Genomic DNA, 14,724 nt, shown 5'->3' with positions numbered 1-14,724 from the left:
GGAAAAGTGTGAGGAGGAAGGAGCAGCAGAAAGGAGCTGTTAGGGACTGACCACAATCCTCAGTGAGGTCACAGCATCCCCCTGGGCTGCTCAGCAATGGGGGGGAGGTAGAGGGGCTGAGAATGGTGGAGTGAGGTAACATGGGAAAAAGCAGGAGGAGAAGGTGCTGTTTTAATTTCCTGTCTTTCTTTCTGATTTATCAACTCTGTTTTTAACTGGCAATAAATTAATTTTTCCCAAGCTGTGTATGATTGGTCCATGAGGGTAACTCATAGGTGGGCTCCGTGTCCTTATCTCAACCCATCCAGCTTTTTAATCTGATTTTGTCTTCTCCTGTTGAGGGGATGTCCCTTCTGAGGGGCAGTACTGATCTCTATGACAGGGACAGGACTCAGGGAATGCCTGGAGCTGTGCCAGGGGAGGATTAGATTGGATATTAGGAAAAGGTTCTTCCCCAGAGGGTGCTGGGCACTGCCCAGGCTCCCCAGGGCATGGGCAGAGCCCCAAGGCTGCCAGAGCCCCAGGAGGGTTTGGACAAAGCTCCCAGGGATGCACAGGGTGGGATTGTTGGGGTGTCTGGGCAGGGACAGGGGTTGGACTCTATGATCCTGGTGGGTCCCTTCCCACTCAGGAGATTCTGTGAGTGGAAGTGGCAGGGTGAACATCTGGGACTTGGCCAAAGTCAACCCAGCACTGGTATAAATTATTTCAGTGACAGGAGGCACATGGAGCAATTTCTGTGTGGTTTGTGTGTAATTACTGCCAGCTGCAGTACTGAAGGGTTAGGTCATTGTGAATGTAGGTAGAGATCTTACCTTTATGATGATGGATTACCAAAAGATGTTTCAGAGATTTTTTTCTCAAGCTACTTACAAATTAAGTTTAATATTTGTTGAGACCAGGGAGAGCTGGTCTCCAGGAAAAGTTTTTTGTGACCAAAAAAGGTTGTGTTTAATGCTGGCCAGAGACATCAATCATCATAGTGAAGTGTGTTCTGGGAGAAGAGTCTTTAAAGTGGACCATATTTGAGTAGGATGAGAAGAATTTTGGGTGCAGTAGATTTTCATGGAGAAGCTGGCAGAATCAATCTGCATGTCCTTTAGCTAACTTGAATGAAAAATCCTGTAGAAAACTTGTTAGGATAATGATTTCCATTTTCCAGCACTGCAAGATGTTGCAGGTGATGATGCAGTAATCACTGAGCAATAAACACATTCAGAAACAGCATCACTTAAAATTACTTCATTGTTCCAATTGCTGATTTGCAAATGGAAAATACTCCCAGTACTGTTATAAACAAACTCACTGGCAGGCTGTGCAGAAGAGTTCTTTGCCACTTGCCAACTTTACAGCCCTACTGGAAGAGAGATTGACTAATCCACTGTAGAGTGCACCACAATTACCTGTGACAAGCATAAAACATTACTTTATTTATGAGTGTTGTGGTTTAACCTCAGCCAGCAACTAAGAACCACTCAGCTGCTCACTCATCCCCAACCCTCCAGTGGGACACAGAGAAGAGTTGGAGAAAAGTAAAACCCATGGGTTAAGAACAGTTTAATAACTGAAAGAAATTAAATAATAATATAAGGAAAATCCTTTACTTAGGGTAAGGGTTGCTGAGCAACAGCCAAACCCTCAGTGTGTGATTCACATTGTTCTCATTCTAAAGACAAAACACAGCACTCCACCAGCTACTAAGAAGAAAATTAACTCTATCACAGCTGAAACCAGGATAATTAAATACTTTTTAATTAAAAAGTTGCATGTGATACCTTGCCGACCATCTACATGCAAACATGACCTCAATGAAATCAAAAAAAAAAAAAAAGGTCAGGAAGACATTTATCTTGTATTTCTATAGAAAGAGTTAACATTAAAAAACCACCAACATCTGGTGGCCATCAGCCCATATTGCTAAGTTATTTTCTTCACAGACTTCTAGAAGTGAAGGGGACTTTTTATTTTAAGAATTCTGCAGTTTGGAAGAAGTGGAAGATTTGAGTTCGTTGTGCTTTTTTTATTATTATTATTATTATTTTTCAATTTAATGGCAGGTTTATCTTAAGTACAGTTAAACAGAAATCCTTGAATGCATTTACAATTGAAGATTTCAAGTTGGCAGTGAAATGCCTGGTAAAATCTGTCAGAAAATGGCCAATAGAACATGAACATAAGGAATTTTTTTCTAACCTAGAGTTAAATTTTTGGTTATCAGGCTTAATTCAGCAGTCTGCAAGGCTCAGTTCAGAGAATCTGATTCAGCAACAAGTGTCTGTCTACCCTAGGTGGTTCTATAAAAGAAATCTTAAGAAACCCAAATATTCATTGACAACTGAGACTATTAGCTAATGTTCTGAATAAAAATGTGTGTATTTCGAATTACTTCTAACTTGCAATCAAATCAGGAACAATTTTACAGTCTTATTTTGCTGATATTGTGAAAAATACATATTTCCATATTACCTTGGATTTTCAAGTGTTTTAAAGAGTGTTTTTTTAAAAATAGAAAACATAAAGTAATGTCTTAGTTACAGACAGGTGTGGGTAGAAGTAATCCCTGTGTGGTGGCATTCCATGGAGCAGCAGGATCTCCTCTCCTGCTGTGCTCTCGTGATGCTACAAGGCAGCATTGGAGCCCTGCAGGGGCCATGTGAGCAAACTCATAATGAGCCAAAAGTCCTTAACCAAAAAATCCCTGCCTCAGCAGGGCCAGAGCATAAAAGGCAAGCATAAGGCAGTGTGGTGGAGGGTTAAGGCAGTGATAGGATCCTCCAGTGATGCTTACTGTCCTGGCTTATAAGATATGTGTGTGTATTCAATTCCCATCTGTCAGAGGTGGGGCAGTTCTCCTCTGTTCATTGGGCAGTTTTCTTTATCTCTTCCACAGCCAATCCTCCCTCCAGGAGATCTCTTCTATTCATGGGCCATTAATTATTAATTATCTTCTGTCCATGGGCCATTAATTATTAATTATCTTCTGTCCATGGCCAGTGAGTGTCCCTGCAGGGCTGATCCAATCCCATCACCCCATGGGGAGATGCTCCGCCCAGGGGAGGAGCCAAGCATTCCTACCTGGATCCAATCTGAGGTTTGGGACACCCCAGCAGCCTTTGCCCAGTGCATTCCCAGAGGAGCAGCTTCTGCTGCCCTGCATTGCCAGAGGGAGCCCAGGCCCATCTCCAGCAGCCCTGGAGCTGCAGAGGAAAACTCCCCCCTTGTGCAGGATCCCTGCTCCAGCAGAGCCACAGCTGGCACTGCAGGAGGGCTGAGCCCCCATGGGATGGGGCTGTGCCACCCCCTGACACACAGGGGACAGGGCCTGCTCTCACTCTGGCTGTGTTGGTTTGTACTACTGCATTTTTAATTTTATTTCTTTATTTATCTTCTTTCTACTCCCATATCTTTGCCTAAGAGCCCCTAAATTTCAAAATTATAATAATTCGGAGGAAGGGGGTTTACATTTTCCATTTCAGGGGAGGCTCCTGCCTTTCTTAAGCAAACACCTGTCTTTTCAAACCAAGACACTTATAGACAGACTTCTTAGCAAAACTGCAGCAAATGGGGACAGCTGGGCCTCCCTGCTTCTGTGAAAGGCCAGTTTTTGTGTGTGTTCAGCCATGGGCAGAGTCGCAGGAGATGTACAAACTGTGCTCAGTTATCAAGGAAATAAATGACCAAAGAAAAGGGCAAACACAAAAAAAATCAGAACTCACCAAGTAGAGGAACATGGTGGTGGTTGACAGCTACTCAGAGAATGCAACACTGCAGCAAACCTCAGCTTAATAATATTAGTACTTTTTGTACTCCCACCTTCTCAAGGGTTTGTTCTTATTTTCTATGTGTTACTACATATGTTAGGAACATGGGAAACTATTTATTTAACAGACATTGAGATTAGTGAACAAGGAAATCTGCATGGAGATGCAGTATTTTAAGGACAAGAAAATTCTGCGCCAAAACCTCCACAAATGCTAAGGCAGAACAACTTCTCAATCTCCCAAGCTGGTTCTGGAGCCTGTGGAGAGTTAACTACCTTGGCTAACAACTACCCAGCTGCTTCTTCACTCCTCCTCCCACCCTAAAGCAGGATGGGAGAGGAGAACAGGAAAGGCTAAAGTGAGAAAAACTCATGGATTGAGACCAAAAGGGTTCAGTGACTGTAAAAAACCACCCCTAGGCAATAACAACAAGGCTAAACCAGAAGCCCCAGCTGATGCCAAGGCAACCCCTGACCACCTCCCACTGTCAGACTGGTGCCAAGCCAGGCTATGAGCAGCGGCTGCTTTGGAAAATTGGTGATGTCTACTTTTGTTAGGAGTCACTTGTTTTGAAGATGTGGCACTAGAGCAGTTTTTTTGTACTTCACTGGTCTTTTTTCCTCCTACTGTGAAAGGAAAATTAATTTCTGAAAATTCTTTTTTTTTGTTGTTGTTGTAGCACAAGATGAATAGCCTTACCCTTGGTTTTCTTATTTTAATGATACAGAAAAATTGGGGTTTTTTACTAATTCACAAATCAGAAAAACTGCAAATATTTTCTTCATTTATTTGTAGCAGCAATTTTTTTTGTTTGTTTGCTATTTATGCAAGTCTTTGCATTAAAAACATAAGAGTGCTGACTATTGAATTTGGGAAAAGAATCAGGCTAGGGTTACTTCTAAAGAGTAGAAAATGATTGGAGCACTAACTGTAAGGTAGAGTTGTAGGGTACAAGCTGGTTAAACCATAGCAGCTACAACGGGATTAATACACATACCATCTTCTAGCTCCAAGCTCAATTCAGCTCAATTGCCTAAAAAGAGCAAATGCCAACATATATGCTCACCATATAATATTTACATAATGCCAATTATATAATGACAATTATGTAATTATATATATAATTATACATATATATTATATTATATATATTACATATCTATTTTATATATTATATGTTATATATAATTTTATATATAATATATATTATGTAGAACATATCTATTCTATATAATACATTATATTAAATATATATATTAGATATTTTATATGTATATATAATATGCCAATTATATAATTATATGCAATTAATTACCCAATAACTTCCAATTTGAGAAGACCTTCCATTTCCTTTAGGCAGCCCAAGTAGTGCTCAGTGAGAATGTTTCCCTAGGGTTGCTTTGTTGTTGTCCTGTAGGGTTTTTTTACTCTGTTATTTAAAGTGTACAACTAATAGGGACATTGAGATTATCCCATGTTAATACACTTTGGCAGTGTTACTTTTCTTGTCTTTATCTAATAAAAAAACCAAGCAAGAGAATGGATGTCTGGTTTCTTAATGTCCTCTAGGAACAAGACAGTGTTCTGCTGTGTCAGAGTTATGCCAAAAAGTGAATGTTATTTCTAGGGTTGAGCAAAATCAACACAGCTAACTTGAAATTGAGCTTATGTCTTTTTTGAACCAGGTTCTGAGATTTCATTTACTTTCTCTCCAACCTCATTTGAAGAAATGCAACTGAAACACGGCTCTGGTAAAGGCATTTTGCAACACTTCAAAAGAATAAATTCCTGCTGCCATGTGATTCAGCAAAACATGCTAAAGACATGAAGCCATCTTCATGTGCTGAAGTTTTCAATGTATGCTCACAAGCATGAGTGCTTCACAAAATCCATGTGGGTTTTTGCTCTACTCCTCTGACAAATGGAGAACGTAATCAAATAAATGATGGAAGAGGAAGTTTTGGTTTTTTTACTGCTTCCTTTCCATTGTGACTGAGAAGAGAAGCTGATATCTCTCTACTCTCACCCCCCAGCAGCTGGGAGAAATGTCAAAAGGGTGATGGCTGCTGCTGACAAGACACATACCTGTTGTGTGCCACAAGGACTCAACCCAGATTGCTGCCGACAAGAACTGTGAAAAGCAAAAAAAAAAAATAATACACAATTTTACACACATATCACTTATTTTTCATATTGTTATGTTTGGGTTGGAAATTAGGTAAATGGAGTTCATCCATACAAATTCTTCATGCTTTCTCTATCTCATTAACTCCCTAGCCTAGGCAAATGAGAAATGCTTGTAAAATTGCTGTATTTTAAGTGCAGGCTAGAGACTGGAAAGGCATGGAACAGAATGTTCAAGAAACTGTATTGTTCTTGTTCAGTGTCATTAGTGGCCATGTAGTTTGATTCTTATGAGTTAATGACACATAATAACAAAGGTTATTTTCAAAACTTACTACAAATCTTTTGCTCAGCTCATTTCTGTGGGAGATAACCAGATTTATTGAGATAATGCAGCAGATGTTATTCAGGGAATGACTATCAAATGGAACCAATATCTGTAAAATAATCTATTTTCTAAATGCAAGTTGCATTCTCTACAAGTTTTTCTTCAGAGCAAAGCCACTTTGCAAAACTCTGCCCTTCTATTGTGCAATTTCTTGACTCTGCAGAGCATCATCTGAACTTCACTTGACTCCACCACCCTTCCAAACACTCATTTTTTTCTGAATGTGGGTCTTGTTCTTCTACACGTGTTATAGAAAATTCATTGAGGGGTCTTCTATTAATTTCAGCTATTTTTCTGTCCCACACCATTAATTAAAATGCATTTCAGGTCCAAACTGAATAGGAAGAGGCTTTTTGTGTTAATAGCTTGCCTGGTCTGGAAGGGATTCCTTTCTACACAGAGGTAACACAGCACCAATGGTAGGATTTTTTTCTAGCTCTGTGTGTCAACACGGAGGTCACACGGGGCTAAAACCCAACAGGAGGTGCATGACTCCTTTATTTAAACACAAGCACACTAAAATTACACCTCAATTCCTCTACAAATCTGCAGAGGTCAGTGCTTCTCACACTGCTGGTAGTCAGTGCTTTTGGCAGAGGAGCCTCCATTCTCTCTCCATCATATCAACCAAAGAAATACAGATTATACTACTCTCATAGACCTTCTCAGTAACTGAATATATTTTTCTAAAGAAAAACAGGCATTTGATGCACAGGAATCTCCTCCACAACACTTCAACATGATTTCAAATGCATCTCCCCCTTTACCTTTTTCTCTGCAAACATTTCTTGAAATTAACAGAGACTTTTGTGTGATTTTGTAAAGTCCAGTTAGGTGGAAGAAATACCTGAATACATCAGAGGATATTTTAAAAATGGCAAACCCATATTTTTCCCTGCATGGCTATTGGTCATTGAAACATTGGCAAGATATGCCTGAACTCAAAAAAAATAGCAATAGAGTCAGGAATGTATTGCAGCACATTGCTGTTGTCATTGTCCCATGGATTTGAAGACAACTCATTTCCTGCTGACCTTTTCAGCTTTAATATCAAGGTTGGGAGCACTTTAAAGTGCTGATTTTCCCTCTCACACTGTGTGACAGCAGACATCCTTTGCCTTCTATCCCTTAAGAATTAACAAGTGTAAACCAAGCCTGTCCCAGGACAGCCATAAAGAGAACCTCACATCACCCTGCCTGGCACAGATGACAGCAGCTGGGAAGGTTCAACAGAATAAATCTTAAAGCTTAATCTTTCAAGAGCAGGGCTCAGGAAGCTGGCAGGCCCTGCAGAAGTTTGTGCCTCCACATCTCAGGTGCTTTTCTGTCTCTCCTAGACAAATGTGTCTGGCTATATCAGCTGAGTTCAGCTTACAGGTCTTGCAATTAACACCTTCTAGTAGAGAAATACCACCCCTTCAAAGAGGTTATTTTCTCTAGAAAAACTGGTGCTCCAATGACAGCAAGAGCCTGAAAAAAACCCAGCCTTTAAGTTTGTCCCCAGCTGCCAAAAGGATGGGGCAAGTGAATAAGCAAACATGTTTTATATCTTTGATATTTTGGGGAAAAAAATTAAAAAATACATACAGTATTGGTTCATTTTTCTGTAGGTGAAATGTTGGGAGATCCTAAAAAAAAATCTCCTCTCTATTGTATTTGTGTCCTCCCCAGATAATGGCAGGAAGGAATGATGAATCTGACTCCATGTTCTCAGAAGGCTAATTTATTATTTTATATTATATTATATTAAAGAATGCTAGATTAAACTATACTAAAGAATACAGAAAGGATACTTACTGAATGCTAAAAGGGTAATAATGAAAACTCCTGACTCTTTCCAGAGTCTTGACACAGCTTGGCCCTGATTGGCCAAAGAGTGAAAACAACTCACACCAAAAACCAATGAAACAATCACCTGTGGATAAACAGTCTCCAAACACATTCCAAAGGAGCAAAACACAGGAGAAGTAAATCAGATAATTATTGTTTTCCTTTTTCTCTGAGGCTTTTCAGCTTTCCAGGAGAAAAATCCTGGGTGAAAGGCTATTGGGGAAAATATGAAAGTGACACCTCTGCAAGGAAGGAAAAACTCAGTGGGCACAATTTTATCAAGTGAATCATAGCTCTGTTAATGCCAGGTGCCCACCAAGCTGCTCTACCCCCTTCCAGCTGGACAGTGCAGGGGAAATAAGATGGACAGCAACTCATAGGTTGAGATAAGGCAGTTTACTAAAACAAAAGGGAATTTCGTGTGCTCTCAAGCAAAGAGAAAACCTTAAGATTTTATTCTCTACTTCCCATCAGCTAGCAAGGTCTGGTCTCTTCCTGGGAAGCACATGGAGCTGCTGCTCTGGAAGGTAAATGTTGAAAATAACACATCCTCCTCCCCATTCCTCTACCCACACTTATCTTTTGTGTCTGAATGCTCTGGAATGTCCATTTGGTCAGTCTGGGGCAGCTGGCCTGGCTGTGCCTTCTCCCTGCCCCTCCATGGCAGGGAATGTTGAGAGCCAGGAGCTGTGCCAGCCCTGCCCAGCAGCAGCCAAAGCTGCTGTGTTATCTGCTCCTTCCAGCTGCCAGGGCAGAGCACAGCACTGAGGGATGCTCTGGGAGCAAGAACCCAGCCTGTTATGAGTAGAAAAGCTGCCCATTGTTTTAAAAAGGTTGCAGAGTTCACAGGTTGGGCTAGTGCTGCCAGGGTGGAGTTCTAACTGTTTGTTGTTGTAATCACCTGTCGTTGATGTTAAGAATTCCCCCTTTTGTCGAGTGACACCCTGCTGCTTCCTGGAGGGTGGCACCCAGACCATGAAGAGGAGGGGACATCGGCGTTGGCATGCAAATGACATCAGAACCAGCATGCAACAGGAGAAGCCCCTCACCAAATGTAGCCAAAACCCCCTAAAAACAACGAGCCAACACAAAATTGACAAATCAAAGTGATGTTTAGATGTGAGGAACAGAATCCAGTATCTGCCAAGACCCTTTTTACTCCTCACCCTAACCTAAAGATGTCGGCTAGAGGACAGAGGACCTCAAATGTTAAACCAAAAGGTTGGGGAATGTTCTGATGCTCTTGTGAGGATGCAACCCCAAGCTCTGCCCACAGACCAGTGGACAAAGCTGTACTTGTCCTCCTCCTCTGGGTCACTCTTGGGAGTCACTCCTGGGAACAGCGTGAGCGCGATCCTGTCGGTTCTGCCCACCCGTGCCAATCGCTTTTATTAAAGGCATTAAAAAGGAGAAAGGTCTCCTGCCCGTGCTTATTTCACAGCCCAGCCAGACCCACTGCACCAGAGGAGCATCTCCTCTGTGACCAGGTGTCTCTGAGATATTGGAAATATGGCCCATTTGTTTCTGTAATGAGCAACTACAGGGCTTGTTTAGATACGCAGGGCAATTAATGGGTGCAAACAGGAGCTAGAAATGAAACTCATGAATATGTGAAGCATTGCTTCCCAAGCAAAATATGAATGCTGGACACAGGCAATTAAGCACTCCCTATGTTTTCTGGATAAATATGCAAATTTGACATTCAAATCAGACTTCTAAAAAAAAATTTCACCCAAGTTAAAGCACTAAGAACATAAGCAGTCCAAAGCTTAAGTCTTTTTGCTCCAACTTTAATTGCTTGCCATAATTTCTGTTAAGGGCAAGGCACTTTAGTAGGTTATCATTCTGCTCCTCCCAACTGTTTCAAAAGTCAAGTGAGGTTTCCCCTGACACATCACATAGTGGATGGAATTTTTAGATGGAGAATTTACAGCAGAGTAGCATGCAGGGAATTCATTAAAGCTGGGAGAAGGAAGTCACTGCAAGAAGGTGACAGTATTGTTTGCATAATAGGTTTGCCTGTTGCAAACTAAGACTAGTTACTGAGCTGCCTTAATAAATTACATTTTTCAGTAGTTAAAGAGAAGCACTTAGCAGGTTCTGAAAGAAAGAGGACCAAAAAGTTGATCATATGAAGTAGGAAAAAGAAATGTTATGGGGTAAGCTGTTAAAATGTGTTTACCAACGCTGCTGTTAAATGCAGATTTACAGGACAAAAGACTCTAATGACCTCTAATTCAGGGCCACAAGGCTTTTGGGAAGAGAGAATTTGATGTACCACTCCTCCCTCACAAGATTCTGCTGCAGACAGGGTCCCAGTCTGGATTTAGCATTTTTGGTGGGGATCTAGGTTTCTGTCTCATTTAAGTACAGTTTCTTCCATTGTTTGTGACTTCAGTACTCTGCCCTAAAATGAGATTTTATAATATCATATTTTAAGGCCATAGATTATTAACACCACTGAACAAAAGGCGTCATAATCCTCTACAACCCTTTAACTCTGCTTCAGAATGATTATAAGGGCTCAAGTCAAACTGTGGTGGCAATTTAGTCTTGGAGTTGACCACAGGGAAATATCTGTGTTGTAATTCCAAAGTAACTTTTTTAACCTTTTGGTAATGGACATAATCTTTTCTGAGCATCCTGTTCTAGTGGAATGGGTAAAGGGGCTGGAATTAGATAATCTTTAAGGTCCTTTCCCATAATTCTATGATTCTAAGAAGTGAATAATATCGGAATATTCTTATTAAAGAGGAAAAGACCCAGAAGAGTTGATGCTACCTGAGGAAACCAAGCTGTCCTGCTCTGCAGGTGAAAGAAGGTGGCAGGGAGGGAAAAAGAGCACAGTGAAGTAAAGACCAGCCTGTCCACTGCACCTCTGGATGCCGTGGAATAGAAACTCCACCTTAGTGAGAAGTGTCTGAGCCAGGCACTAATGAAGTCCATCTCCTTCATTGGGAGGGTGAGGTTGGTCAGACTCAAAATCCTCCTTGGCCGATTTAAGCTCCCTTTGGTGTGAAGGAGCTGCAAAGCAAGTTCAGCCTAGGACATCACTCGAGAGAAGAAAGAACCTGAAGGAAAGAGCAGAAAGGCATTAGCACGGCAGCAAATCTCTTTTTGTACATCGTGGGGGTCCCTGTGTCACGCACAAGCGATGGGAAGGTCCGGTGGACATTGCAGTACCGAACTCTGCCGTGCCGGTGCTGCTGCCCACGGGCTCCCTGGCGCTGTTGATCCATCCCAGGCACACACTGCGTCTGTCCTTTGTTTTCTGCCAGATTTTATCAGTCTTAGAAAACGGACAGTGCCCTTACTGAATGCCTCGAATCCCAAATCTATTTGACAGTCACCGCAAGCTTGATGTGCAGCGGTCTTTGTTAAGGAAAGCACAATATTTACATAAACAGGCTGACCTTTTAAACCTCAGTTTGTCAGGAGGAGCTGAAGGAGAGCAGATAAGGGCAGAGAAGGGGGCAGAGGAGCCTTTGCTACCTGTTGCTGTAAGAGAAATCATATCCTGAGGCAAATGCACCTTTTGTTTTTATAACTGCATGAAGTATCGTATCTGTATCTACATATTTAACAGCCGCTACACTTGAAATGTACACCGAGTGATTTTCTTTACAAACCATATCATCCTTCCTTCACTCCTTTTCTTACATCCTCGCTAAAGAAAAAAAAAAAATCAGCATAGCCCCAAGCAGCGTAAATCATTGCTATGATCAGCTCACTCCACGATTCTTTAGCATAAGAATGATGAGCTATGCTGACAGGAACAAACCAATGCGATGCCAGAGGAATCTTGGGTTCCTGCGGCTTCCGACTTTTCCCCAGCAGATTCTGCAAACATAATGCTGCCAGGCTGGCAAACAGACACGAATACTCCACACTGGTGCTTACAGAGACAATGGAAAGAAGACAAAAAGCTTCTTAATAAAAACCTAGAAATTGCCATCTCATTTCAAGACCGCACACAGCACAGCAGATGAGTGCTGGTGTAACTCTCCATATTGCCTGGCACATACATCTCATAATCTCATGGTTACTGCGCTCATTGATCCTGCTGAGCGTGAGCTGCACCCGTCCTCTGCAGGGATGCCAGAGCTCCGTGCGCGCTGCTCCTGACACGGACCGCCTTTCACCTTAGCCGTGCTCAGCTCTCAGCCCGACTATACCCAGGGAAAAGCATTTTTATTAGCCACGAACGCGTGTCTGTTCACAGCACGCGTGTAGAAGAGGGACCAGGAGGGGGGGGAGGACATACATCAAGCTCCATAAATGCTGGACCCCACACACCTCAAAATTCCGCACGTATTCCGGAGCCGCTATGCGAGGAAAAACGGTGATTTTTCCACCGAGCCAGGTCATTGTTTCCATGCCGAGAGCCTGGAAGCATCGAGAAGCGGGGGAAATGGAGGGGAGATGCTCCGCTTACCCGGGGCAGGAGAGGAACTCGTGTGATGAGCAGGGGAATTTCCGCCCATCCCCTCTCCCCGCAGCAGGGTCGCTCCCAAAATCCGCTCGGGCATCTCCGCATCCCTTCCGTGCCGCGGGGTCCGAGCGAGAGCGGCGTCGGCCGGGGAGCAGGGCTGCGGAAAATATGAAATAAAAAGATGAGAAACAAAGGGCTGGCCGAGGGTGGCGGCCAGGTATGTTCTTACCCGGCCGGGATCGCCGCCGTGGCTCGCTGGGTTGCGGGCGCAGGAGGAGGAGGAGGCAGAGGAGGAGGAGGAGGAGGAGAGGCTGGTGCTGCGCCACCCGCAGCCTGCAGGAGCTGCCCCCGAGCCGAGCCCTGCTCCCAGGAGCTGCCCCCGAGCCGAGCCCTGCTCCCAGGAGCTGCCCCCGAGCCGAGCCCTGCTCCCAGGAGCTGCCCCCGAGCCGAGCCCTGTCCCTGCCGTGACCCAGCCCCGGGAGCTGTCCCCGAGCCGAGCTCTGTCCCCGGGAGCTGCCCCCGAGCCGAGCGCTGTCCCCGCCGTGCCCCGGGAGCTGCCCCCGGCCCCAGCTCGGTCCCGAGGGGAGAGGGGAGCGTCCCCCCCCGGCCGCGGCTGCCGGGATGAGCCCCCGGCGCTCTCCGACACTCCCGGCTGGTTCCAGCCTCTCCATCATCGGTGCGGTCTCGTCTGGGTTCCACCTGCGTGGGCAAAGCCCCTCTCCTCCTACCTGCGGCTGAGATCCCACAATTTGTTATTCTTTCCTCGAGAATCGCTTCCATCACCACCAGAAAAAAAAAAAAAAACAAAACCAAAAAAACAAAAAAAAAAAACCCAACCCCACATCTACCCCAGCGAATCCCATCCCTCTTTGCAACTCCTCTTGCTATTCGGGTTTGCTTCCCTCTCTCCTCCTCCTTCTCCCCTCCCTCTTTCCCCCCGTTTCGGGTTTGGAGCCTCTCTCTGCCCTACACACACACACAGACAGGCACGCACGGTGTAAATGGGTTGTCACACACGCAGAACCGCTGCTGGTTCCCAAAGTCCCCCCAGCCTGCTCAGCCTTCCTCTAGCTTGAAGCCGCAGATCATGGACTATATGCTCGGAGCCGGGATGCGTTTTATTCACAGCCGCTTCGCCTCCTGCAATTTCACCCGGTGAGTAGGTTTGATTTCGCGTTCAGGTGGCGTGCTTCCAACAGGAAGGACGCTAAAAACAGCAGGGAGAAATAAAAAGAAAAGATACATTAAAAAAAAAAAAAGTTTTGCTTCCCCTTGTTCCCCGACGGGCTGGCTCCACTTTCTAAACTCGAAGGAATTAGGAAGCACCAGTTTTTTGCTCACGTTCATTCCCAGCCACCGCGCTCGGCGCTGATTGCAGCGCGCACCGCAGCACCGCTTCCAGAGCCACCGTTCCGCTGCTTATTCATCACATTTTATTCATGTTTCCATCAGGCACGGTACCTACTCCATCCCCCGGTTAACCCCTGCAGACGTGGGCGCTGGAAGGGCTCAGTGTGCCGAGGGAAGGACAGGACGGGATTGCTGCTGGCTGAGACAGCCGGGAGCATCCTGGGGAATGTCTGCGAACCTGCGGGGGGAGAGCAGCTGGAAAAGTTCGCTGCTCTCCCCCATCCCCCGAAGAACTCGCACAGGATTGGGGGTGGGGAAGGATTCTCCAGAAGGGATAGGAGAGGATTTCCAGACCTCCAGCCCTGTCGCATGTGCTGGGAGGGGGCAGTGGCCAGGCGGGGAGGGGGCCGGGGCAGCAGCGGGGTCGGCGGCCAGGGCTTCTGTCCTGCTGCTGCCAGGGCTTCTGTCCAGCCTCTGCAGCCGCTCGCTCCTCGCTCTTTCCTCACTTCTCAATCCCATCGCACCTGATTTCATCTATCACTATTTTTGGGCATACCTGTATTTTTTGCTGGCCAAAAATTGGTTCCCGAGGAGCGCAGGGAAACGTACGCCCATCTATACATGTACCTGAGGCAGAGGTAGATGACAGAGCTCCTGAATCAAGTAGGGGCTTCTTTGAAAGAACAAGAGAGGAGAAGCAAGGGAAATAAAACACATTACATTTTAAAAAAAAAGGACAAGTGCCCTCAGAGTGCTATTTGTGTTTGATACTTCCAGGATTTCAGTGTCTCTAATTAGCGGCAGAGATCCTCCCACGGTCAATAGCAGAAGGCAGGGGA

At 44.5% G+C, this 14,724-nt stretch overlaps 2 protein-coding genes across 16 annotated transcripts in view; one reads left to right on the top strand and one right to left on the bottom strand.

Annotated features, from left to right (window-relative positions):
- Nucleotides 1-4,528: 4,528 nt before the first annotated feature.
- LOC136560264 (uncharacterized) lies at nt 4,529-14,358 on the bottom strand. 15 transcript variants are annotated; one of them, XR_010784101.1, is made up of 4 exons: nt 12,539-13,309; nt 11,009-11,174; nt 5,077-5,892; nt 4,529-4,794 (listed from the first exon to the last, which is right to left on the bottom strand). XR_010784101.1 is itself a non-coding variant. In XM_066555988.1 (3 exons), exons 1-2 carry the CDS (start codon nt 13,207-13,209, stop codon nt 12,401-12,403), a joined length of 699 nt encoding a protein of 232 aa, XP_066412085.1. In that variant the 5' UTR covers nt 13,210-13,309; the 3' UTR covers nt 7,981-12,272; nt 12,400. The 15 variants fall into 15 exon arrangements, 3 of the variants coding, with proteins under 3 accessions (XP_066412085.1, XP_066412086.1, XP_066412084.1); XR_010784102.1 differs by having other exon boundaries at nt 5,847-5,892; XR_010784112.1 differs by lacking the exons at nt 4,529-4,794; nt 5,077-5,892 and adding exons at nt 13,530-13,742; nt 13,877-14,358 and having other exon boundaries at nt 7,981-12,692.
- LOC136560263 (BMP/retinoic acid-inducible neural-specific protein 3) overlaps nt 13,397-14,724 on the top strand; it is a 202,186-nt gene continuing 200,858 nt past the window's right edge. The window contains exon 1 of the mRNA XM_066555985.1: nt 13,397-13,690. The gene's annotated coding sequence lies outside the window, so the exon portion shown is untranslated. The remainder of the gene's footprint in view (nt 13,691-14,724) is intronic.

This window comes from Molothrus aeneus, chromosome 9 (genome assembly GCF_037042795.1).
Source record: "Molothrus aeneus isolate 106 chromosome 9, BPBGC_Maene_1.0, whole genome shotgun sequence".
Classification (NCBI taxonomy): domain Eukaryota; kingdom Metazoa; phylum Chordata; class Aves; order Passeriformes; family Icteridae; genus Molothrus; species Molothrus aeneus.
The sequence above is the reverse complement of the archived record's forward strand: the minus strand, read 5'-3'. Positions and strand labels throughout refer to the sequence as shown.

Coding starts and splice junctions, on each gene's coding strand:
- LOC136560264 (XM_066555987.1), bottom strand. CDS start 13,209: ATGATGGAGAGGCTGGAACCAGCCGGGAGTGTCGGAGAGCGCCGGGGG. Junction 11,175..12,538: donor GAGTTCCTCTCCTGCCCCGG/GTAAGCGGAGCA, acceptor TCTTTCCTTCAG/GTTCTTTCTTCTCTCGAGTG.